We start from the raw sequence: 26,120 nt of genomic DNA on the forward strand, positions 1-26,120 counted from the left end.
AATTAAAATTAATGGCAATCGAAGTTCAATGTAAAATTTTTTTGGAGGTAAAAATTTACTACAAAAGTGAGTTAACATTAGATTATATGTCTTTAACACTGAAAAAAAAAATTTATTTAATTCAAATAATCGGTTCCTTCATTACACAGGCCAACACTGATTTTGGTGCGGCAGATATGTTAGACCTGTTTTTGATATGTTTTTTCATGCTGAACACAAATCCGTAAACGAAAAGTTCCTATCAGCTCTAGTTTTTGAGAAAAACGGGGTTTAAATGTTTAAAAATCGCGTTTTTGGCTAACTTTGAGTACCTCTAGCACTGAAATAACAGGTCGTAGAACCTTCCACTTGGGCTTAAATTGAGGCTTAATGTTTCAACTATTATCCCTAAAAATTACCTATGTTGCACCATAATCTCAAAGTCATTTGTTATCCATTTTTGATTCGCAAATATTAATTTTGTAAAAGTTTGAGCGCGTACCTTTAGCAAAGAAAAAAGGATCATAGAACCTTTTATTTGAACTTATAATAAAGTTTGAACTTTAGACTACAAGCCCTAAAAATTATATTATTCACTAATAACCTCAAAATTGTTGGTAACCAGTATTTAACTACAGAACTTATTTGGTAATATTTGAATAAGTCAATAAAACCAAAGGTGAGTGAACCTTCTTGTTGAGCTTCAATTCAATTTATCCCTTGACTGTAGTTCATAAAAAATTACATTACTGCACCTTAACCTCAAGGATTAGATGTACGCGTTCAAACTTTTACAAAATTAATATTTGGGAATCAAAAATGGATAACAAATGACTTTGAGGTTATGGTGCAAGATAGGTCACTTTTGGGGATTATAGTTAAAACATTAGGCTTCAAATTAGGCCCAAGTGGAAGGTTCTACGACCTTTTGTTTCAGTGTTAGAGATACTCAAAGTTAGCCAAAAACGCAATTCTTGAACCTTTTAAACCCGTTTTTCTCCAAAAACTAGAGCTGATAGGAAATTTTCGTTTACAGATTCGTGTTCGGCATGAAAAAACCTATCAGAAACAGGTCTGACATTTGCCGCACCAAAAAAGTTTGCTAATTTTGTTGGCCTGTGTTATTATCAAATAAATATTTACTTAAACAAAATATAATTTTTATTTGAATCAATAATTATAAATTCTGGTACATATTTAAAAATTCAAAATAAAATTCGATTCAATGAAAATTTTGTTAAATTAAAATTAGATTATGTATAAAATTCCACGAATTCTACCCGGAGAAAAAGGAATGGTTGGGCCAACCATAAGTATTGATAAATACGTCCCATCAATATTATATGGTTACCACAATCATATCTTTAGTTGATACAACCATAGTATGGTTGGCCTAACCAAAGGTTAGGGTGTCACATCAAAATGACGAAAAATTGCAAATTTGATGTGACAACCTAACCTTTGGTTAGGCCAACCATACTATGGTTGTATCAACTAAAGATATGATTGTGGTAACCATATAATATTGATGGGACGTATTTATCAATACCTATGGTTGGCCCAACCATTTCTTTTCTTTCCGTGTATGAAATGTCAATTGGAAAAATGAAAAATTATGTAAAAAATAATTATATCTAATAAAATGGTTTAAAATTCTAACGATTTTTATGAAATAATTATGCCAATTATGTATATAGCAAACGATACTAAAAAAAAATTGTTTTTTTACGCAGTTTCTTTTTGAATACTCCTCTATTTAATAAATATTGAATTAGTTATAAAATGACAAGAATGAAAGTATATACCCATATGGAATGACAAATGGAGTTTTTATATATATATATATATGTACACATTGAAAGAGAAATAATGTTGGAAAAGTGTTCTTTGGAAGATACTTAAATGGATTCTAACTATAAGTTGAGGTAAAGTGTCTTTATATAGACGGAAAAAGAGGAAGTATGCGGAAGAAGAAGGGTATGAAAAAGCAATGAAGGAAGAAAACTTTTCTTTAAGAAGCATAAGTAGAGCGTTTCTTACACCCGCGTTGTGTCTTGACTTTAGTAATGCACACACCTCAGAATATCTCTTTCATTAGTGACACAGAGAGAGAGAGAACCAACAACAAAAATCGAAGAATCAAGTTAGGTATTACATATCAACTGATCGATTGATACTACATATCTTGCGAGCTAAACACTTTAACTATATAGATCCTAAATTATATTCTAGCCAAGAGATATAGTACATATATACATAATGGGAGACCATTAGGCAATTTTTTTTTCTTCTTCGGCGCCGACAGATTTCGGACAATAATAGAGAAACGATCCAAGTGTATAACATTTGACAAAAACAAGATGGGATCAAGGAAGGTGAATAAGCATTATAAAAACACGTGCCTTAGCGTGTCGTCATTTACGCTCGCACACCGGTTCTTATGTAATTCAAAAATATCGAAAATTCTTTTATAGAATTTTTTTTTTCCAAATTCTACAATTGTATATTTGTATATATTTTAAATTTTGAATACTGTAGAGAAAAATATATGTATTATTAAACTTCAGTCGGTTTAATCTTATCAATGTATATATATATATATTTCAAAATAAAATAGCATCTTTATCAAACTCGCATATTTCAAGATAAAAATTTTGTACATTTTTACATCTGATTATATGTATATTTTTATGCTTAGAAAAAATCGAATTCAAATATTTTTTGAATTAAAATGTATTGGGGAAAAAAAAGTTTCATCTGGAACAGCGAAAGAATTTTCACAGATTTAACCGAAACAGTGTTAAAGACATAATCTAATTTTAAATCACTTTTGGAATTAATTTTTACATTCAAAAATTTTATTTTGAACTCCGAATTTTAATTTTTTAATTGCCCCAAATTTTTTTGTAGTGTACAGAAAAAGGATTGTTACACTGATAATAATCGGATTGTTAATTCTATTCACTGAAAAGAAAAATTTGATTCAAATGACTATTATTAAATAAATATTTACTTAAACAAAAATAAATATTTACTTGCACCAAATAATTTTTATTTTGATTTAATAAATTGTATTTGAACCAATAATTTCTGCATTTGAATAACAAATACCACTTAATTGACTCAAATAAAATTGATTTGGTTCAAGGGAATATAAGAATCCGGTTTTAAAAAATATTTTCAAAATTGACTGATAAGAATGGTACTTTGAAATAATGTATATATATATATATATATATATATATATAACTATAATTATGGATAAAAAAGTTTGTTTTTCCAGAAAAGTGCAAGTCGAAGACCTCGCTTCTTATATGCAAGGTCGTTACGTAACAATTTTGCTTGATATAACATTAACATTATATATGAATCGCTTTATTGCGTTTTGTATACATGCACTGTCGTAATTTTACGCTATATACTTTGCTGAATAGGAAAACTTATATATGCGCAAGTTAAACACATATACATATATATTATGTATAAATGATACATCTTCAATTTGACGCTTGGAGACTGCGACTGATCATATATGAGTTAGGTGGAGTTATATGAATAGCACGTGAAAAACCACGAGGATAGTCACACGCTCTACAATTTTCATATATATATATATATATTCCCAAGTGTCACGAGAGAAAAATTACGTTTTCATTTTCAATTTAATTAAAACAATATATTTTTCAGTTTTCAAAACTATATTATATCTCTAATTAGTTCGAATTTGATAAAGATCAAACAGAATTTTTGCCAAAATTTGAAATAGCATTAAGAGAATATTTAAGAGAATTTCTGTATATAAATTATTCGATTATCTCTCTATCTAAAGAAAAAAACAAGAAGAGTTCAAAACACTTAATAATATAAAATAAAAATAGAAAATTGTTTAAAGTTCAGATATAATTAACTTAGGACAATGTTTGTTTGATAAAGTTTTTGAAACTTTGTGTAGACTCCTTTGGAGTAGTCATATATCATAATACTCATCCGATCGATATTCGACCATAAAATATATTGCCTTCCTTTTGCAAAGCGGCTCACCTGCGTTTTCGTCAAATATTTATATAGTCTTTATGAAGCAAAAAAGTAGATTTTTTTTATAATAACTAAATTATTATTATTACAATGAAAAAAAAAATTAATAATATTAAACGACGTGAGAAATTCTGTATAATCTTTAAGAAAGCTAATTCAATAATTTCTATTATTTATATACATATTTCTGTCTATATTATATTTCATCAAAATTCTGGCATGTTTATTCGTTTTATTTTGCGTGGCTTTAAAGAGTATGTCAGTGTGTCTAATTTTGAATTTACGATTCTATTTGTCAAGAATTTATATTTGAGAAGAATGAGAATATTATTAAGTCATAATATATATAATTTCTCACAAGAAACATTGTATTCGTATAGTTAAAAAGAATACAAAATGTCTTTATTCGCTTCTGTATTAAAATTTAAATAATGTACTATAGTAAAAATTTTTTTTTTTTATCGAATACCATGAAATTTTCTATAAATAAAAATATTTTTCATCATTTGAATATCTTTATTTGACAAATCTTATAAATTTCTTAACTATAATATAATGCTTCGTATTTATTTATAATAATAATAATTTAATCTAAAAATAAGTTTGGAAAATTTATCTGTGACCAGACTATTAATAATAATAATTTAGTCATAGTAAAAATAAAATACTTTAACTATACAAACAAAAATTAACTACCTATTGGCAATTTTTTAATTTCCAATGAGAGGAAATAAATATAGATATAATGTATTTCATTTTTCATTGAAAATAAATTGCGCAACATTTTACATTATTTTCTAGAATATTGTAGCATTAGAAAAACTAATTTCTAAGTTTTTTTCCCCGCATTTTGATCATAAAATAAAGGAATTGCTGCATAATTTACACAAGTGTCTTGAAAAAAAAAAATATATAATTATTTTTACAGGAAAAAGAAATATAAAATACAAAAGAAAAAAACTAAAGATTGTTCGCGAGTTTAAAAAATATTTTTTCAAAACAAACTTTTTTTTTACTGTCATTATTCAAGACCTTCCTTTGAATATTCTCAGTATTTAAATAATAATAATAATAATAATAATAATAATAATAATAATAATAATAATAATAATAATAATAAAAGAAAAATAAAATAATACCAAAAATGTAATTAAAGAAAGATAAATTAAGAAAGGAAGATATATTACATATTGGAATTAATAAAATATAGAAGGTGATTGACATCCCTTAGCAATAAACAAGAATAGTGCATTGTAAATATTGTGAATTGAAAATAGACTACTCTATTGCCGAACATTCAATACATATATAGAAACGACCCCAATAATGAACTGTATACGTGTATCTATGAATAGATACGAAAAAAAACTATTTTTTAATACTATATTAATTTAATTTTACAATTTTTTTTTTTTGGCAAAAAATATTGATGAAAAATATTTTTATTTACGACTATCTCTCTAAATCTGAATCAGTAGAAATTTTACTAATTCAATCAGTACTTTTTATTTTAACTGAAGTTTCAGTTATTTTTTGAAATTTACTAATATAATTAGTGAATATGCAAGCAATAAAAAATAACTTATGTAAATCAGTAATTTGTATATAACATAACCTTTAAAATTAACTACATTAAATCAGTAGATTTTGTGGCAGCCGCCATATATTTATATTACTGATTCAATCAGTAATTGATATTTTACTAATTAAATCAGTAAATTTCTACTAATTGGCAGTTGCTCAATTCTCGCTACGGCAATTAGTAGATTTCTACTGCTAATCAGTAAAATATGACTGATTCTGATTTAGAGAGTACTATTATTATTTTCTATCTAAAAAATTTGTTGCAACGTTTCTTAAACAATTTTTTTTTTTGGAGAAAAATTTGTAGGCAAAAAATTAGTTATTATTTCTCTAGGGAAACATTTTTTTGGCCATTTGAAGATTCGGATTTTCAGGCACATCTAAAAGATTGAAGTTATAGAATTATTGAGGATAAAATTTGCCTTCAATAAAAATAATATTATATCTTCGATATCTTTCCAAAATAAATATACGAATAAAAAAAAATGCAATATATTCAAATAATCTTGAAGGTGCAAAGAAAATGATATCGAAAATAGAGTGCAGAAAATTGATTTGTGTGCAACTTTTGAAAATAAATTTATGGACGATAATTTGCATTTCGAATATGTCAAACGACACAAGATGTACACGTAGATAAACCGGAGAACCTCAGTCGAATGTTTTCAACAATGTACCTATGCTGTTCTATAATGGTCCAACGTTCCAAATCACTCTCTTGCCTCGGCCATCGCGTCTAGTTTCGTCCAACAACGATGACGCCCATAAAGACTATTCTTCATTTCGTCACTCTTAAATTTCCGCCTACCATCACTGTATATATTTCCAACAACTTTTACACACATTCGAGTTTTAACAAGTTTATAAATTCCATATATATTTTTCCAAAATTAATTTTTCTTCCATTACTCTCTATAAATCCTATCTCTGTTATATTTCTCGTGCACTATATTTGATAAGTTCTATTCTTGATATATCATTATCTCTGTCAATATAAGAAGTACTTTAGCATACAAGGAAACAGTCTCGTTTATATTTTTCTTGAATGATCATCTTACATATCCGATTATGGTTTAAAATTGTTCTACAAATAAGTAATTTTTGTATAGTATTAACTGATTCTATCAGAAATAGATCCAAGAAATGTTTTGTGAAACAAACAAAAAGCAAATATCTCCAAAAATGAATTATGTTGTACACTTTTCTCATCTATATGGAATTAGTCCGATTAAATACGAAATTAGTACGGACTGAAAATAGATTACAGTGAAAAAGATTAGATAAATTTTAAAATTGATTTGTACATCTATACAATAACTTGAATCCTGAATGAAATTTATTTTCGAAGCAAAGAATGTCAATAAATCGATTCTTTGCAATTATTGAGTGAAAAAATAGAAACTAGGAAGTAAAATATATAGATGTTATACTAAATGGGTGGCAATTATCTCCCATCTTACACCACACCAGGACAGAAATATACAATAGTACCCCTAAGTTACTTCATGGTCGTTAACCCCGAGACAGTTGTCTCTTAAACTCTTCTTATACATGAATGCGACTTGTCATTTGTGTCGGTCTAGTTCAAGCGTAGGCGTTTTTGGCAAAGTTCTATTGCAATTTTTCTCGTTTTTTTTAAATATATATATATATATATTCTTTGGAAACGATAAGCTATTCGTCTTTCTAAAGTAGTACGATGAGCTGTCACTAAGTCTCAAATTAAAATACTTTCCTCCTAAACATACAAAACGGACTATTTCAAACAATTCGAATTATCATTAACAATCATTATTTCAAGTCTCGTCAAATTAAACTACAATTCGATCATTGAAACTATTTCATCATTCATGACAATTGTTTTGTTTCATTATAGGCCGAGAAAATTTTGGCCTATCCTTCAGAACCAAACTTTCCGAAGCATTTTGAATCCGAATGATCTCAGAATTGACCCAGGTTTTCGAACCCAAAAGTGGACAAAAGCAGTGTTCTGACCATATTTGAGGTCGTGTGTAACATCAAGAAATAATTTACAGCATATCTGAGAGTACTATTCTTAACCCTTAAAACGCATTTTAAAGGGTAAGAATAGTACCTTCAGATGCTGTAACGACCTTTTTGAAAAAAATGATCTCTTGATGTTACATGACCTCAAATATGGTCGAAAAAACCTTTTTTTGGCACTTTTCGGTTCGAAAACCAGGTTCAATTCTAAGATATCCTTCGGATTCAAAATGCTTCGGTTCTTACTTCAGTAATAGGCCAAAATCTGTGTTTTTTAAAGCTACAATCAGGCATTCTTAAAATTTATGGTTTTATCTCAAATGTTGTACTAAAAATACAGCTTCATTTTTCCCTGCATTGAAAGAAAGCAAATGAAAATTGAATTGCAGAGAAGATAAAATTTTATACGGATTCAATTGTATCTGCGACAACATCCAATCATTGTGAGAATTTTGAAATTCCATCGTAAGTTTATTGACTCTTTATATTTGCCAATCTATACTGATGAAAGCTTTTTGCATTGTGTAATAAGACAGAAACCCAAAAAGATTTTTACTCCCCCTTTTTTTTCCCCGTGTAGCCAATAATCGGACGCGCAGTCGCGTCTAGTTTTGTTCGATAGTTGGCAAGTCTGGTAACCCCTCTGTATTCGCGCATGCCACTGAATATATATATATATATATATATTTATACACATACACATTTACTTTGAGGGGGTGAATATGAACACGGATGTTGGGGTAGGTCGACAGACACATTTTGCCTCCCCAATCCTATACAACGTCACAGTCTCCATCCACCGGTTCTAAAAATCGAAGACTTGCACTTCGGGTTAGTCCGGTGCATTCCACCAACCAAGTTCCTCTACCTTTTCTCTCTTTCTCTCTTTCTCTATTTTTCTCTATTTTATAATTCTTCAATTTTTTCTTTTTTCAAATTTACAATTATTATTTTTACTTTCAGGCTCAAAATTTGCATTGCTGGAAGATATTTAAAGAATCTGAAAAATGATCCTACTTTATTTCTATTTTCAAAAATGATTTTAATTCCTTAGTTCCTCATCCTGGTGTATCCTGGAACCACTTTTTTCTTTCTAAATACACGTGTAAAAATTTAAATAGTTTTTAAAAATATTTCTATACACTTTTTGAAAAAGTTAAAAAAAAAAGAATTTTAAAGATTGTGGACAAATTTGCAACTGATAGTTCGATTATTTACGAATGACTGAATGTTATATACAAATGTCAAAACGGAAAACGAAGCATATTCGCGGACTAATGATGGAACAATATTATTAAACCGGCAAATTACACACGTCATTTGATGTTGAAGCCGGTTTACACCGGTTTTGCTCAGAGCTTGACACGATGATCGTTGTTGCGGTCGAAACGAGATATATTACGGAAGCTGAGAAAAGGAGAAGAGGATCTCTTTTCATGTGGTCGTGGACAATTAGCATTGTTTAGCATTCAAGTGTCATGGAAGAAGAACACTTGCAAATTTTTGAGATCTATTCTCGCGTTAATTGCACGACTGGCAAAAATCGAGATGGTTTTTCTTTTTTTTGCAAAAGAAACACAAATTTGTGATAAAAAAAAAAAAATTCCATTTAAAAATGAAATATAGTCAATTGAGAAATGTATATATATATAACTATTCTAAGAATATTGAATTTCTTACAAGTGGAATGGAAGAAAACTAAATAAGACGAGAGAAAGTGTGAAGCCTGTTATTAAATTTAATCGATCAGGAAACCTTTTTAGCCCTTTATATATATATATTCTGGCCTTAATTTATTGTCGATTGCTCAATTATTAAAATTTCCTTCACAGTCACAGATGAAGAAGAGAGAAATGGCGAAAAATTTTCCATTTCCTTGCGAAATTATATACAGAATGATATAAGAATTAAAATTTATTTTTAATTTCTAAATTAAAAAATGGGCTAAAAATTCATGAATTTCTGTAAATTTGATTTTGTTGTACAATTTTTTTTTGGAAAAATTAATTTTTAAATTTTGAATACTGCAATTATATATTATAGAAGAAACAAAAAAATGTAAGTTCTTTTATAAAAAATTTTTCAAAAAAAATTTGAATTTGCTAATGTATTTGGAAAAAAAAGGTAAATGTGATTTGCAAAATATATGAATGAATTGAGAAATGCTTTTTTATCTGTATTATGCAATAATGTCATTGGATATTCCCTGTTGAGGGTTAGTGACCTTTGACCCCCTGCGTCAAGGCTTCGGGCACAAATAATAGGTCTGAAAATTAATATAGCGTTAACTTTAAACGTTTTGTCATTATTAAATTAAACAAATTAATAAATAAATTGAATAATAAATTAAAAATAAAATTAAGAATTTTATTTATAACAAATATAAACAAAACGAAAATCATTCAACAAATTCAAATTTTTTTCTATATTATATACTATAAGGATCCAATTCCTGTGCTCTGAGTTATACATTTTAATCTTTAGAAAATGTGTATAATATTTCCGTGTATATGTATAGACATTAATTAATTTATTTATGAGGATCATTTATGAATTATTACTTTTACTTCCGGGATGTAGAAACGTGTTCTATTTTTAATTTATTGATTTGTAATAGTAAGGGATCAATAAAAGAACATAATTTGCAAATGTTACACTTTTGTAAAGAAGACAATTTTATCTGTGTTGCTTTAAAATTTTTGTCATTTTATTTTTTTTAATTAAAATTTATTGTGTTTGTCTTAACAAAAAAAAAATAGTCAACATTATTTAAAATTAATAGAGGTGGAAACGAAGAGTTTTTTAAAAATTCAATTTTTAGAAAATGAAAATATTTTATTTATTTTATATATTAAAATATTTTAAATAATTGTTAATTAACTTATATGTATGTAGGTAATTATTACAAATATTATTGAATTAAATAAAAAATAAACTATAATTTTTTTTACAGAAAAAAAATGAAACTAATATTATCACTAAATTATTTGACAAATAAATATAATATTTTTTGTAACGAAAATGAAAAAGTCAAAATAAAATTTTTTGTTTACTGTTAAAGTATACACGGAAAGAAATGAATTTACAGTTACAAGAAACCGCAGGCTTTGTGAGTAATAAAAAAATGAGCTTTTCCAAGAAACAAAAATCGAAACAATTCCAATTTTCATCCTCTTTTTTTTGCAACACAGAAAAATAATTTTTTAAAGCTCTATTTAAGTTAAATAGATTTTACAGTTTTAATAAACAACATTAATAAATAAATTAATTAATAAAATACTTTATAAAGAGAAATAATTATTGAAAATAATAATAATAATAAACATAAAAATTCATTAGTTTCAATTTCTATATATCGAATTTTAATTTAATCAAATTTTCATTCAGAATTCTAATTTTACGGAATTTCCATTTAGCCAAATTTTGATTTTCGTTTCACATTTTTGATTTAATAAAAATTCTATTAAATAAAATTTCGTTTAAATGAAAATTAAATAAAATTTCCGTTAAATAAAAATGGTATTAAGTGAAAAATTTGAGTAAATAAAATTTCAATTAAATAAAAATTCCTTTAAATGAAAATTTGTTTAACTAAAAGTTGAGAAACAAAAAATTTCTTTGCTTAAAAAAAAAGCAGCAAAACCAAAAATAACATTTAAAATTCTTTGACCAGCTGTGGATCATTTCTGGAGTGTCAGCTCAGAGCCCAGTTTTGGATCCAGACATTCTATTTGCCCAAGTATTTGACTGACTTATTTTCTTCTCTTTAGACTTTGCGCGCAGTATCTCTTGAAATTCTGTGTGTGGAACATTTTAAGATTGTTTCATCCTGCGTGTAACCCTGGGCACACTTGAGACACCAGTCTCGTTCACCATTCGCTCCATTCGTACTCTGTCACGATTTTGCAGACTAGCGGTGCTATTCTAATTCTAGCACTATTCTAGTCCAAGCAGCGGCAGCATCATCAAGAGACGACAAGAAAGAGAGAGAGAGAGAAAAAGAGACCCGTCACAGTGTTCACCAATTCAGAAGCTCCGCTTCCCCTCACTCACAACTTGCAGTTGAATTTCGCGTGCGATACATATCAGCCGTGTGTTTTTGAACTCCCTATACTTTTTTTTTCAAACGAACCCTTTTTTCAAAATTAGTTTTCATTTTAATTTTCCTGAAAAAAAAACTAACGTCCATTTTAAAAAATTCTTAACCTATACATATATGTACAATTCTTGTATGTGCGAGAGAAATTTACAACTAGCGACATCTGACAATTGTTTTGAATTTTGTTTTTGAAATTCACTTCTCTTGAGATGGTGTATAAAAAAATTTACTCGGATGTATTTGATGGAATTTGATTAAAAAACCAAAAAAAAAAAAAAAAAAAAAAAAAAAGAGAATCTAAGACTTATTGCAATTATTTATCACTGGTGAAGGTCAAGGGAAAAGGAAAATGCAGTGGCGCCGACAAAAAAGAGTCACCCACGTGATTGGTTCTTCCAATCATGTTCTACTTTTTGCGAGGTACCAAGACGGTACGAAATTTACTAATTATAGGAAATATTTAAATTAACTTTCTTTTAGTGTTAATTTTATCGAATTTATTTTTTTTTTAATATTAGATGTTTGAAAAAAAATATTTGTATTTTTTTATTAATCAAGTATTTTTACTTTCAAACAAAAAATTAATTGAATCATTTTTGTTAAATTAACCAAATAAATTGTACAACTAACCAATCGTTTTATTCAACTATATCAAAGATTTGATTCATCTTTTTCTATATCAAAAAATTTTCTCAACATTTATTTAAATTAAATAATTATTTTAGAAAGTACAAATATTTGATAAATTTTGTTTGAAATTTATTTATTTAATTATCAAATAATTGGATTTTATGGACAATAATTAATTGTTTCGTAAATGTAAATGTAACGTAAATGTAACATTTAATACAAATTTTTTATAATTAATAAAAATGTTTAATTTATATAAATAATGGCAGAAAAATTTATCAGTAAGTACAAATGTTTGTACAAAAATTATTAATTTTATTTAAGTAAAGAAAATTTAAATGAAAAACCATTTTCATTTTACTTGGTAAAATTTTTGGAAAAATATAAATATTAGAAAGTTTTACTTAAGAAAAAATTTTTTTTTATTGTAAATATTTTATCGAAAAAATCCAATAGAATCCAATTTTTTTTTTTTACAAAATTGTTAAAAAATTGAAACATATTTAATTTTAATTAATTGATGAGGAATTATTTTTGCAAATTATATATAAAAATAAAAAAAAAACTAAAAAATTTATTTTTTATATAAAAAAAAAATTAAGAAGTAACGAAAAATTTATAAATGAAAATAAAATTGTTATTTTATCTCTTTTAAATTTGATTTCATCTTAAGACCCTGACACTTTGAATTATTATTTTTATACTTGCAAATCATTTGGTATGAAGACAATGTTTCTTCTAAACAATTAGATACTACAATGTAATAGTAAAATTATATAATACAGTATGTGGTTAAAATTTTCTTATTAGGGCACAAACGTGTAATGACAAGTTTTACATCCGTTTTTGCAATTTTGTATATTATTAAAAAAGATTTACATTTTTTATAAAAAAAAAAAAAATAAATAAAGAACCTCGTTAATAAAAAAAAATAATAATATAAAAATTTCAAAAATCAAAAAAAATTTATTTTTTATAATTTCTCAATGAGTCATTTACTACTGGTATTAATTAATCAAACTATTACATAATAGTATATTAAAACGAATTGTAAAATTAATACATATTTTTATTATTTGTATTTATCAATTGTATATTTGCAATAACAAAAAGAAAAAAAAGAGAAGAACTTTTTAACGAGAGAACGAAGCTGTATCGGTTACTGTAATTATAGCCTAATTAGCGGACGTGTCGATGCAGTGACCACGTGACAATTAGTATGCCGTGCGAAGAAAGACTCGTTACAAACTCTTAGAAATAGTTTTGACTTGCTTTCAACTATGTTACACCGTTATTTAATTATTCTTGTGAATGAGATTTTTATTTTTTTTTTTTCTACCTTTTGTTTCTTTAACTTGTAATTGACAAGAGGCCATAGTGTACTTAAAATATTTAACGAACCGTGCCGAGGAAAAGAGGACTTCTCTTAAAAAAGAAAAAAAAACAGTTTTGAAATTTTCATTTGTAATCGATTCCTGGTTGACAAACACTAATTATTTTATTTTTAGATACATGATTTATTTCTATTTGTCAAATATGAATCTTATGTAATTTTTAAATAGTATATATGCAATTGAACCTGGATAAGCGAGACAGATTTGATTGTAGTAATTTATAATAATAATACATTTTATTGTACTGAAAAAAATTTAATTGATTCAAATAATATAATTATTCTATAATTCAAATATATCAAATAAATATTTATTTGTATCAAAATAATTTTTATAAATAAAAATTTGCCTTAAATTCTAAACGTTCAATTAAAAACATGAAAAATTTGTTTCCTTTTTTAATTTCAAATTTTATTATAAAAATATTGTGTTCCTAAAATAAATAAAAAAAATTTTAATGTATTTTTTTATATTTCATTGCTGTAGTAATTTTTAATAAAATAAACAAAAAAAAATTTCGTTAATTTGAACGTTTAGAAATTTAGACTGTATACATAAACTATATTTAAATAAATAATTTTTATATTTGAAACAAAATTTATAATTTATTCAAATAAAAATTATTTCGTTCAAGAAAATATTTATTCGATAATAATCAATTATTTGAAATCAATTTTTTTTCTATTATTTTTTTTTCTCAATTTATTTGTTCTTTAAAAATATTAAATTTTTTAAAATAAGAAAATTTTTCAAAAATATTAAAATAAATAAAATGAAAAATTTTTGAAATGAGAGCAAATTAATAATTAATTGAATTGTTTACAGCTCCACCGGGTGAGGAAGACGAGGAAGATGGATTAAAAAATGGATATTTAAAGGGACAAGAAAATGGTACAAATTCACGGCCCTTTGATAGAAATGGACAAACGAGTTATAGACCAAGAAAAACGGGAAGCGGGACCACCACAACGAGCGGATATACAAGCGCCAGTTCAAAATCGAGAAGAGATGATTCCACTGGTTCGCCGTCACTGCCAAAGATCATTTTCAATGAAGAAGAATATACGCGAATCACAACGCCACGACAGGATGTTCTATTTAAAAAAGGTTATCTTTCACAGAAAAAACCATGGACAAGCAGAGCTAGCACCAGTGCAACACCATCGACAACTGAGAGTCAATCAGCATCTCATTCCACCGCAGGTAGAGGTATAGGTAGAGATGTAAAAAAATTTCATCAAATTTTTTTTTTTTTTTCTTTTTAATAATTCTCATAAAAATGAGAGAAACAAAAATAATTAAATGGAATATTATTCAAAGAGGTAAATATATAAATTGTAAATTTTATCCGCGCGTGAAAAAAAAAGTAATGCATCTCTTAGAATCTATTTGAGGATAATGCATATCAATGGCCAAAACTGTTTCTTACAATTAGATGAATGAAACGAGTAAAACTTGGCACTATGTACGTGATGAAATTTTAACGAGCATAGCTAACAAAGCAATAAATTTCTATCAGATGTTTGAATCAACATAAAATATAGTTGAATTCTGTGTTTTCAAAAGGGGTGAGTTTGATTATATAGAGTTTAATGAAACTGGATACAAATTTGTCTCAATTATTTCGAAAATCTAGATAATGTTAACAATTCAGTGAATTAAATTCGAGATCGCAAATAAAGTGAAAACAAGAAAAAACAATACTAAAGTAAAAACTACAATTGACAAATCAAATAATTATTTATCTAATTCAGATATAAATTAATTGGATTTATTTATTTATTCTAAAGGAGAATCTCTGAAAATAATTTATTTTATGGATTTATGAAATTAAATTTAAATTAAATTATTATTATATTAATAGATTATTATTTAATGTAATTATGAGATTAACAGATTATTAATTAATATAATTATTATATTAATAAATTATTATTTAATTATTATTATATTTATAATTTCAATTATTATTTAAATTTCAATTATTTCAAAGCTTCTCTATAGTCATCTGTTTACTTTCTCGTTTCGGTACATAAAAAATGATCGTCACGGTTTTTTTTTAATCATAAAATAGTAATTGTTTTTTTTTATCTGAGAAATTAGGACAAATTTTAAAGTTTTTAAAATGACAATTTTCGAGAAACTTTTTCTTAATTATGGTGTTTAATCCTAAACTTTTATTTAATATTTTATCATTTTTTAAGAGTGTATAACAATTAAAAATTACTGAAATCTTTTTTAAAGTTTAAAATTCTATTTTTTTACATATTTGTAAATAATAAATATAAATAAAAAATTTAACGTACTTTTTTTTAAAAAATTAACTGATGAATTTTCAAATCATTGAAATTTATGTGATTTATTTTTTTAAAAAAAAGTTATTAGTTACCTATTAAGTTTTTTTTTAAATAGAACTCGAAATTATGAAATTAAAATTTGACTCGTAAAAAATCACATAAAAAAAAATTGATGCCTGTAAACAACGTAAATTTCACTAATTTCTCTCTTTAAATGAACAATAGAAGAAATTACTATTTTAAATTGTTAGACACTCTTTTTCATATACGCTGTTATTATTTTACTCATAAAAATTTAATTTTAATCATTTTCATCTAGTGGTTAGGAATTCTATTTATAATATAAAAAAAAGAATTAAAGAATAATATTTATTTCACGAATGAAATAATTAAATAAATTTATTAATTCGAATTAAGTGTAGAATAAAAATAAACAGAAACTTATATATATGTAATTATAAATCATAATTGAAGAGAAAATTATTTTGAGTTAACGAGGAATGCACTCTATAGTGAACTCTATTTATAAAATTGAAAATAATATAAATTATTTCACTATTTAAATTTGGAATTTAATAAAAATAATTAATTCGAATTAAATCTAGAATAAATATGAATATACGAATATATCATGATTGAAGAGAAAATGATTTTGAGTTAACGAGGAATGCACTCGGATCAATGAGCAAATTGATTTTATTGAATAATTGTTTTCTCTATATAGATGGGAGTGAGACGACTGAGGATCAACAGCTGCTGGACAGCGGAGCAGGAGAGTACTCATCAATGATTGAACCTGCGGCACAGTTAGGATATGGCACATTTTACGATCATGCCAGTGGTTATTATTATGAATATCCAGTGATGCTGGTGGGACCACCAATGCCCGAACAAATGGAGCCAAATTGTTTAGCAGCAATGTCTTGTGGTCCGGTACCACTCAGACCTATCGAGTGGGTTAATCCCGCTTTTGTTCCGAAAATTGATAGCCAACAATTTTGTTACACTGACTATCAGGTATTTTTTGACAATCAAATGTTTTAATTTCAATTTTTTTTTATTCCATAGAGAAATAAATTAAATTTTAAATTTTATTTGCCAATAAAATATTATGAAAAAAAAATGTTTTTTCCAGTCAGCGCAGAGTGTTGATTGCGCAGCAATGGTAGACGCACAAGGAATGATGGTGACTACTACTGAGAATTCGAATATGAACGGTAACGAAAGTTACGCTGGAAGTGCAAGTTGCAGCGGAAGTATCGCCGGTGAAGATACATTGGAACAAACTGAGGAAAATACTGAAGAGCTTCCAGTTAATGAAGTTCAGGATGGCTACAATGGTGGACCGTACATTGAGCCAACACTTGTCCCACCAATGCACATAACACCCGTCGTGCAACCTTTACCACAGCCCTACATGTATCCTGGTCATTATATGTTTGGACCATCGCTCGTTAACGTTAATGGTTAGTTCCCCTGATTAATCGTTTTCAAAACACGACATTTAAAAAAAAAATACTCAGAAAAATACTTCAATTCACGACTGTCACTAATCGCTTTAAAGGAAGGTCCGGAAACGATTCATTAATAAATTTTTCTTTTATTTTCAAAATTTTTCTAATCGCCATAATTTTGTTAATTTCAAAAAATTAATAAATCGTTTTCATTCTTTCTTGGAATGAATTTTAATTGCAATTATGTAAAAAAAAATTGAAAATTATGATTTACATAATTGTAAATAAATAAAGCGCTCGATTGTAAATTATTCTATTAATGTTAATCGGAAAACAGTATCAATTGGATGCATGGCCAAGGGAAAGAGATTAACACATATTCATGATTGCTGTCCTGTTCATCAACATCATTGCAGTATTTTTTCCGTTCTACCTCTACCACATTTAAGGTAAAAGAGGGTAATATTTCGCGAAAGAGAAAATTTTTTTTTTTTTTTTGGATATGATCGTGTCCTCTAATCAATTTCAATTAACTTATTCAGTGAGGCGTGACAATTCGATTCAAATATATTCCTCAATTTTCGAAAGTTTTCAAACACACTATTGTCTTATTCAATAAATTAAGACGTTAATATTTATTTAGCAGTCTAAATTTATGGTTTCTCAACTATTCGTCTTTTAGTGGGCTTAATTGCTTCTACATCTAGTCATTTAGAGAGAACAAAGTACTGTTTGTTGCATTTGTCTTGGCAAAGTTCCTTGAACTCATTTTACCTTTCTGTGAAATTCTTATCTGTTTTATTCAAAAAGCTCAACGTATTATTTTCTTAATTAAGTGCCGACATTTAATTATAGAAAGTCGAGAAATTTCCAAAAAAAAAAAAAATAGAAAAGAAACAAGTCAGGTAATCGGAGAAGAAATGATGAAAAAATTTGCAATATTTAAAATACGACCAAGTTTGACAATTATTTAGTACTTTGAAAATTAGTTTCTTGCTCAATAATTTTTATTTTCACATTGTAACTATTACCAATTATTAATGACATTACAAATAGAATTGAGATATTTTCTTTGAATTAAATTCAATAATTTACTAATTATTTTAAAAAAAGTTATTAGTTTTGAAATATTGTCGAAAAAATAAATTATTTGGCATTTTTTGTTAATTTTTCAATTTTTTTTTTTTATTTCAAAAATTTCCATTATCTTTCTACAACTTTTATATTCATAAAAAGGTACAGAAAATTCTAATTTGTCGATTGAAAATTATTATTAGTAAATAATATTATTTAATAATAATTAAATATTAATTATTTTAATTAATAAACGAATAAGTTAATATAATATAAATAATTGATAAATCAAAATTATTATTTTGCAATTTAAATAAAAATTGAATAATAAATTGACCAATTTCGATTTGTTAAAAATAAAATCAGAGGAACTTGTTTCACGATCGTAACCAAAAAAGAAAAAAAAAAAAAATCCATCACTCGATGTATTATTACTGTTTGTCTGTCGTCATCATCATCGTCACTTGGAATGTCAAGTTTCACTTGAAAAATTAAATGATTAATTTCATACGAGAAATCCCGATTCGAGTAATAAATTTGGGACACTATAATAATGACAATAAAAAGCACATTAAAGTCTTATTGACTTGCACGAAGGGACTCGGTATTTAGCATGAGAAATATGTAGTCAGAGGTGCAATTCTGTAAGTGCGAGGGCTTTGGCAGTCATGGCACATTGCTACACTCTAAATAGATATGTTAAAAATAAACACTATAAACCGTTAAAGCGCGCGTCGCAAAGATTTTCAAAGACAATTCTCATGTGGTGAGAATTTTTTAGCAAAAAGCCAAGACGTCTCGCCATTCATCCGTGACGAATTGGCATTTTTATACCGAGTTTAACCGAGCGCGCAAAAAATCAGTGTTGTCTCTTTTCTCTCGCACTCTTTCTCTTAAACTTTTGGAGAATAAATAGAAAACACTTTTTCTGTTCCAAGGTGTCACCATCCAAAGCGGGCCAATGGTCAGGTACAACGATGTCATGGCACCAACTACACCAATGACATGCGCCAAATGGAGAAGAAAGAAAAGGAAGAGAAAGCAGAAGCGACCTCCTGTTCCTGTAAGTCGATGAAATTCTAATCTACTTTATTATTTGATTCCTAAGATTTTTTTTAAATAAGCAAAATATAATTTAGTGATAAAATGGGAATTAAAATTAAAATTCCGGTTTTAGGGAAATACGGAGGACGAAGAGGAAGAGGAATACAGTTCGGAATGGGAGAATGGTTCAACTCGTCAGCCTTGGACGGAGAGTTCATCAACAATAACAACAACGGCAACAACAACAACACTAACTACGACAACAAGGCCCCTAAATCCTGAATGCCAAGAATTTCAACTTCGATCCACTGTCGATAGTCAATCGATAAAAATTGAATCAACACCTCACGAGAACAACTCTCACATGGAAACAAATTCAAATCTGCCTTCCTTGGAAATTTCCACACTTCAGATGAATTTCAATTCTTCCGAAGAAGAAAAAGCAACTGTTTCCATGACAAACATGCTCAACGACTGTTCCATTAATGGGGACAATTCAAAAAGACTGATGACCGAATCCTCGTCAGGATTCCCGCAAGAACCTTCCGCAAACGAGACTGATGATGGAGGCACAATTCGAGGTGATTCAAATAATAAAGACGAGTCCAATTTCCACGATTCCTCCAATTCATCATCAAATCACATAATATCAAATCAGCACAATCATTCATCATCGAATCATCAAAATTCCAATTTAGCCAAAATTCAAAATTCGTCCAACAGTCAAAAATCATCATCATCATCATCCAAGTTGGCCAACGTTCAAAAATCGCCAACCAGTAAAAAATCGTCAAATGGCAAAAAATCAAATAAATCCGCGACTATTCAAAAATCTTCCCCGTCAAATGTTCAAAATTCAACAAATAATATTCAAAATACTGCAAATATTCAAAATTCATCAAACATTCAAAATCCATTAAATGATCAAAAATTGTCAAATGATGAAAATTCATTAAACATTTATAATTCATCAAATGTTCGTAAATCATCCCTCGATAATCTCAATCATGATGAACGCGAACAATTATCGAGAGAGATTCTCAATCTAAAAATACGAATAAACGGTATTAGAACAACAAAATCAATTGTTGAAACTAATTCCCAAGATGAGAAACCATGTTCACGACCTGCTAGTCCAGAAATAAATCGCACGATAACTCCAATAAATGGAGAGACGCAACGTCTTCCTGAAAGTTACGAGTCCCTAGTCACAAGGCCTGTTGTTCCTCCAAGAAGAAAATACAGTTCAAAAAATACAAAATTCGTACGTGAACCAACGCCTGGACCTGATCTCACCGACGAAATAAATTCCGAATTGGAAACAATTGAGAAAAAAATCGAGGAAAATGGTTCTTGCGAGCGTCTTGATAATTCTCTAATTGAAACAACAAAATTAGATGAAAAATTCAATGAACGAATAAAAATCAAAGAAGAAGAGGAAGACGAAGAAAAACTCAAACAAGAAGGTAAAGTGAATCGTCCAATAACAGAAGCAGTAACCGAATGGCTTCGTAAAGCAGACTCGACGGATTTATTTGTCACAACGGGTCTTGAATCCGAGACTGATAGTAATGATGATAATGATGACGATGAAGAAGAGGATGATGAAAATTTAACGAGAAAGCCGCCAAAAAACTTGCAGGGCAACCCCATACCTGCACTATCTTCTAAAGGCTGTGTCAATAAAGAATTATTGATGCATTTGGCCAATTGCGGCGATTTCGCAAGAACTAACAAAAGAATAAGAGAGCAAATCAAATGTATGACGAATAATACGTCATCACATTCACGGAGAAAGCAAAATTCAAAAAATAAAAAACAAAAATTTGCTAATACAACAGCCGATTACAATGGTAACATCAAATTGTGTGACTCTGTGAAGGATAATTCAATGTTTGTTGGTGATTGCGATTTTAGCAATAAGGAGGATAGCGTTGTGGGTATGAGGGTTGCCTTAAACTCTCGGATAAATGAGAAAGAATTGATGAAGATTCAAGAGAATCGTAATGAGGATTCAACAATTGTCAAAACATTCGAAAAAGGCGAAATTGTTGTATCAATTGATGGTAAACTTTTGCCGGACACAAAATTATTTCACTATGAATCGAAATTAATTGAGAATTATGAGCAGACAGAGCGGTTTGAAAAAGACAAGACGACGATGAGTAATCTAATAAATAGTGAAAAAAAGTCAAATGAAGAAATTGAGAGAGAGACATCAATTGGAAGTATCGAGGAGCCAGATGTACTTGACTGTTGGGAGGCTGAGATTGTTGAACCAATTATTTTAAAAAATCAAAAACACGCGAGTAATTCTAATGAAAATGTTGCAATTGAAGATAATGATAATGAGCACGTGAAACATTATTACAGACTTGTAAGGGGTAGTGTCACTACAAGTGACACAAGTGACGTCATCAATGATGAGAAAACAAACTCAGGAACCGTGCCAAACAGTCCCGCGAGTCTCCAAAGCGAGGAGATTCCGGCTTTCATGTCGACAAAAAAAGAAAAAAAAATGCCAATTGATGAGGCTTTTGAAGTTTATGAAAGTTGCTATAATGGACAGAATCAATATATCACTCTTGATTCAAGATTCACGAGACAGTCGAAAATTGGTCACGAGGACGGTCCCATCCCTTGTAAAGCGGTCTGTTGCAATATACAGTAAACTACTCTCTATTTGTAAACTCGTATCGGCAGGGACGATATTCTTATTTAGGATTAGTTCAGACCAGTGTCATTTTGAAAAAGAAAAAAAAAAATTCTCTCATCGAACTCATCAACTAACGACAAGAAAGTACAACGTTTTATCTATATAATAACAAAGCAATGAAAGTCAATTAACAATTTTTCAAAAATCAACAACAAATTTCATAAGACTAATTATTATTTATTATTTCAATCTTAATTTTCGTTTAATTTAAAAAAATCTTGATTACAATTTTTAAAAATTTACTGATATTTCCAAATTTTTGAATTTTACCTTTCTCGTTTTTTTAGTTTATCTTAATGAAATAATTAATTTTGAAATAACTAAAAATTAATGTTTGCTAACACGTAATAATTAAATATTTTCAGTTTAAAAAATTTTTACGATAAATTTTACTAATTTGTTTTTTAATTTACTATATTATTATATATAATAATTAATATATAATATAATATTAGTGATTCATAATATAAGTATAAAATTTTAATAAGAATTTTACTCATTTCTTCAAGTATTTTATATACCTATATATATTTATATATATATATATCATAATTCAAAATGACACTGGTCTTCCTTCATTATCTCTATTTCTTCAAAGATCAATATTTTTCAGAAACAATTCAAATAACTTTTTATAAAACAAAAATTCGAAATATTTTATAAATAATTTTATTTTGAATTTTGATACTTATTTCTCTCATTTTTTTTTTAAATAATTTTTTTGTTCTCTGAAAAAAATTGATCTCATTGAGTGCGGCAATAACAGAAATTCCTAAATTTGATAAAAAAAAAATACCACATTCTGTTGATTTCAATATCGAAAACAAAAAAAAAGCTCGTGGAAAGCTAATAATTTTTCTTGATAAAAAAACAATATGGAATTCAATTTTTATTGAATATTATTATATAGAAACGATTTTAAGATGAGAATTGAGTCGTGGAAACTTGGAATCGCAATGGAAGGATCTTCGCCTTGCAATTTTTTGTGTTTTGTAAATAGCTTTTTAATCGCAATTGTAATAACGTTGTGAATCTTAAGAAAAGCTCATGTGTCCTACAATTAGGTGTAAATTAGCCTTGCACTTGCAGTTCACTAGACTGTATTTACGCAGAGCATTGTTCATAATTTTTTTTTTTTTTTATATATATTGGGAATGGACTCGTGTTGTCATTGTTATCTTGCCTGCATGTAAGCTTTATCATTCAACGATAACACTTTTTTTGTGTCATGCAGCAAGTTTTACAAAAAAAAAAAAAAGAAAAGAAAGAAATTTCGTTTTATAATGAAAAATTTTCGCCTATCTACTTAAAAATATGTAAAATAGTTTCACGCCAAATGTTTAAAAAAATGTTTTTCTCTTTTTAGTTTTTTTTTTTTATTAAAATGTTATTTAAATGATTCAAACTATTCGATGTTAATTTGATAATTTTTACAATTATATTTCTAATTTGATATATTAAAATTATCATTTTGAGTTTATTTGAATCATTAAATTTAAGTTTAATTAATTAATTGGTCGTGAGACAAGAGGCTAATTACTATTGAAAATAAAGAAATAAAAAAAATAGTTTTTGAGAAACGATAATTTGTTAAATAGGGGAGAAAAAAAAACAAGTTAACGACGCGTTGTTATTGTTATTGTTCTTATTATTCTATAGATGTTAATCTTGAACAGGGCAGTCCTAATGTCTCAATGTTAGAGAATATGTTTTACAAACTCAATTAAGTACATAAAAAAAAAAAAAACAAATTTTTGAAATATAAAAATATCCAAATAAACATCGCGTGTTAGACATTTTTCCGTCTAGAGAATTAAGCTTTGACTTTGTGGTCGCACAGAGATATAATATAGAATTAAATTTTGATTGTTGAAAGGCTACGACAAGTTTTACCAAACAGAATTGCTAAATAGCATAATTGTGTTATCAAAATGAATCTAAAGTGCTAGTTAAACACGTAGAATTTTATCTTCCTAAATCGTAACTTTCCATTCAAAAAAGAAGTCTCTTTTTAAATATATTTTATACCAACAATTTGATACTTTTTTTAAAAAAAAAGTATTATTAAAATAATTGTGAAATTGAAAATATAAATCAAATATAAAAATAAAAAAAAAAAATGTTTTAAAACAATAGAAAAAGCAATTTATGAGAGACGGAAAAAAATCATTGAAATTATTTTTTAATGTTGAAACTAATTTTTTAAAGGATTGTTGAAATTTATTTTAATGATATTTTTCCTGCTTTTATAAACTTTTTCTCTTGTTAAGAAACTGTTTTTTAATATAAAAGAATTAAAAAAAAAAAGATTAAAGAGGAAAATTTTTACAAAAAAAAAAACAAAATTGTTTTATATAATTTGTTACGAATTCGGGAAGATGAAATATAAAAATTACGTTAAAACATTATGTAACAGATGTTATAAAAGAATTAGAAATACATTTAGATGACGATGCATGATTGATAATGGGCTCCCAAATAAATATCAAAGTTGAATTAGAGAAATAATAACAAACTTATAGTTGGCCGAGAAAAAAAAAATTGAAAAAGTAAAATAAAAAAAAAAAAGACGCAAACTAAATAGATTGTACGGTAGGTTATAATTGAGATAACATTGTAAATAGGGTAAAAGCTTGTTAAAGGTTCAATATTGAAGCCTGTGAAGTGATTAGAAAAAAAGGAGAGAGCGAATTTTGTTGCAATAGAGACGAGGATAATCGCGTCATATAAATATATATATTTAATAGGCAAAGGACACACTCACGTATATATATATATATGTACTATATAAACATGAGTTTGATAACAAGGTCTATTTATCGCTAAACTAAAGTGCGCGTTGCATCAATTGTGTGCCTTATTCTGTGGCGGCCATTTTTGTAACAATTTCAAAAATCAGAGCTAATTGATCCTTACCGAGGTGCGAACCAATTATTAAAAAAAAAAAGAAAGAAAATTGATTAAAACGGGGGATAAAAAGAAAAAAAAAAACGAAAAGTGAGTGGTCTTATAATTGGACCAGCTAAATGAAATAATTGTTAATGATAAAAAGACAGAATTAATTACACGAGAAATGGTAATTATATATTGATTGGGCGTGCATAAAAAAAAAATGTGAAAAGTCACCGATTCCTTTTCATGTAACTAACAGATTCATTGCGTACGTATGTACATAATACATACCCTAATTAAAAAAAAACTCACACATGGCTACATCAGTACGTATGCATTAAATAAAACATATGATACATTTGTCACATACATATATAATTGCGACGAACACAAAAGTCATGTTACTGTACACTTAAAAATTTTAGTTGTATCGAAATAAAGTGTAAGATTTAACTTACTTCAATCTCGTTGTGTTTTTGCTTAAAAAATATGAATAAAAAAAAATATTCAAAAGAAAAAAGATTTGACGATAATTGTGTTTTATTTATAGTTAATTTTTTCAATTACTAGACTATTTTAAATTTTATGAAAACAATTCAAACAAATAATATTTTATTGACGCTTGATTTAATAATTATATTTGATACAAATAGTCAATTATTTGAATTAAATAAATTATTTTATTATTTTTTATTTTGCCAAAAACTTGGTCTAAAAAGCTACAGATTAAATCAAACGAAAGTGAGAATAATCAACAAAAAAAAACAAACGTAAAAATAGGAAACAATTCCTGACTCCTAAGAAATTTTATAAACGAAAATAAAATACCTAACGAAAATTTAGATAATCGAACAGAAGTGAGAAAGTTTAACATATAAAATAGATGTGGAAAATGGGGAAAAATTCACATAATGACAA

At 27.0% G+C, this 26,120-nt stretch overlaps 1 protein-coding gene and 1 long non-coding RNA gene across 4 annotated transcripts in view; both read left to right on the forward strand.

Annotated features, from left to right (window-relative positions):
* Positions 1–25,659, forward strand: part of LOC127279267 (uncharacterized protein DDB_G0284459-like) — a 32,762-nt gene extending 7,103 nt beyond the window's left edge. Inside the window, exons 2-6 of one of the 3 annotated variants that reach the window (XM_051301518.1) lie at positions 14,551–14,940; positions 16,747–17,039; positions 17,158–17,488; positions 19,489–19,613; positions 19,728–25,659. In XM_051301518.1, the coding sequence (XP_051157475.1) occupies positions 14,551–14,940; positions 16,747–17,039; positions 17,158–17,488; positions 19,489–19,613; positions 19,728–22,265 (3,677 nt within the window). In that variant the 3' untranslated portion in view covers positions 22,266–25,659. The remainder of the gene's footprint in view (positions 1–14,550; positions 14,941–16,746; positions 17,040–17,157; positions 17,489–19,488; positions 19,614–19,727) is intronic. The other 2 variants (XM_051301519.1, XM_051301520.1) reach the window with 2 other exon arrangements.
* LOC127279282 (uncharacterized) lies at positions 8,006–11,997 on the forward strand. The gene is made up of 2 exons (XR_007842621.1): positions 8,006–9,660; positions 11,373–11,997. It is a non-coding gene; the product is annotated as an uncharacterized LOC127279282 (long non-coding RNA).
* Positions 25,660–26,120: the final 461 nt, after the last annotated feature.

Source organism: Leptopilina boulardi, unplaced genomic scaffold (genome assembly GCF_019393585.1).
Source record: "Leptopilina boulardi isolate dan_hultmark-lab unplaced genomic scaffold, ZJU_Lbou_2.1 LbouV2_214, whole genome shotgun sequence".
NCBI classification, from domain to species: domain Eukaryota; kingdom Metazoa; phylum Arthropoda; class Insecta; order Hymenoptera; family Figitidae; genus Leptopilina; species Leptopilina boulardi.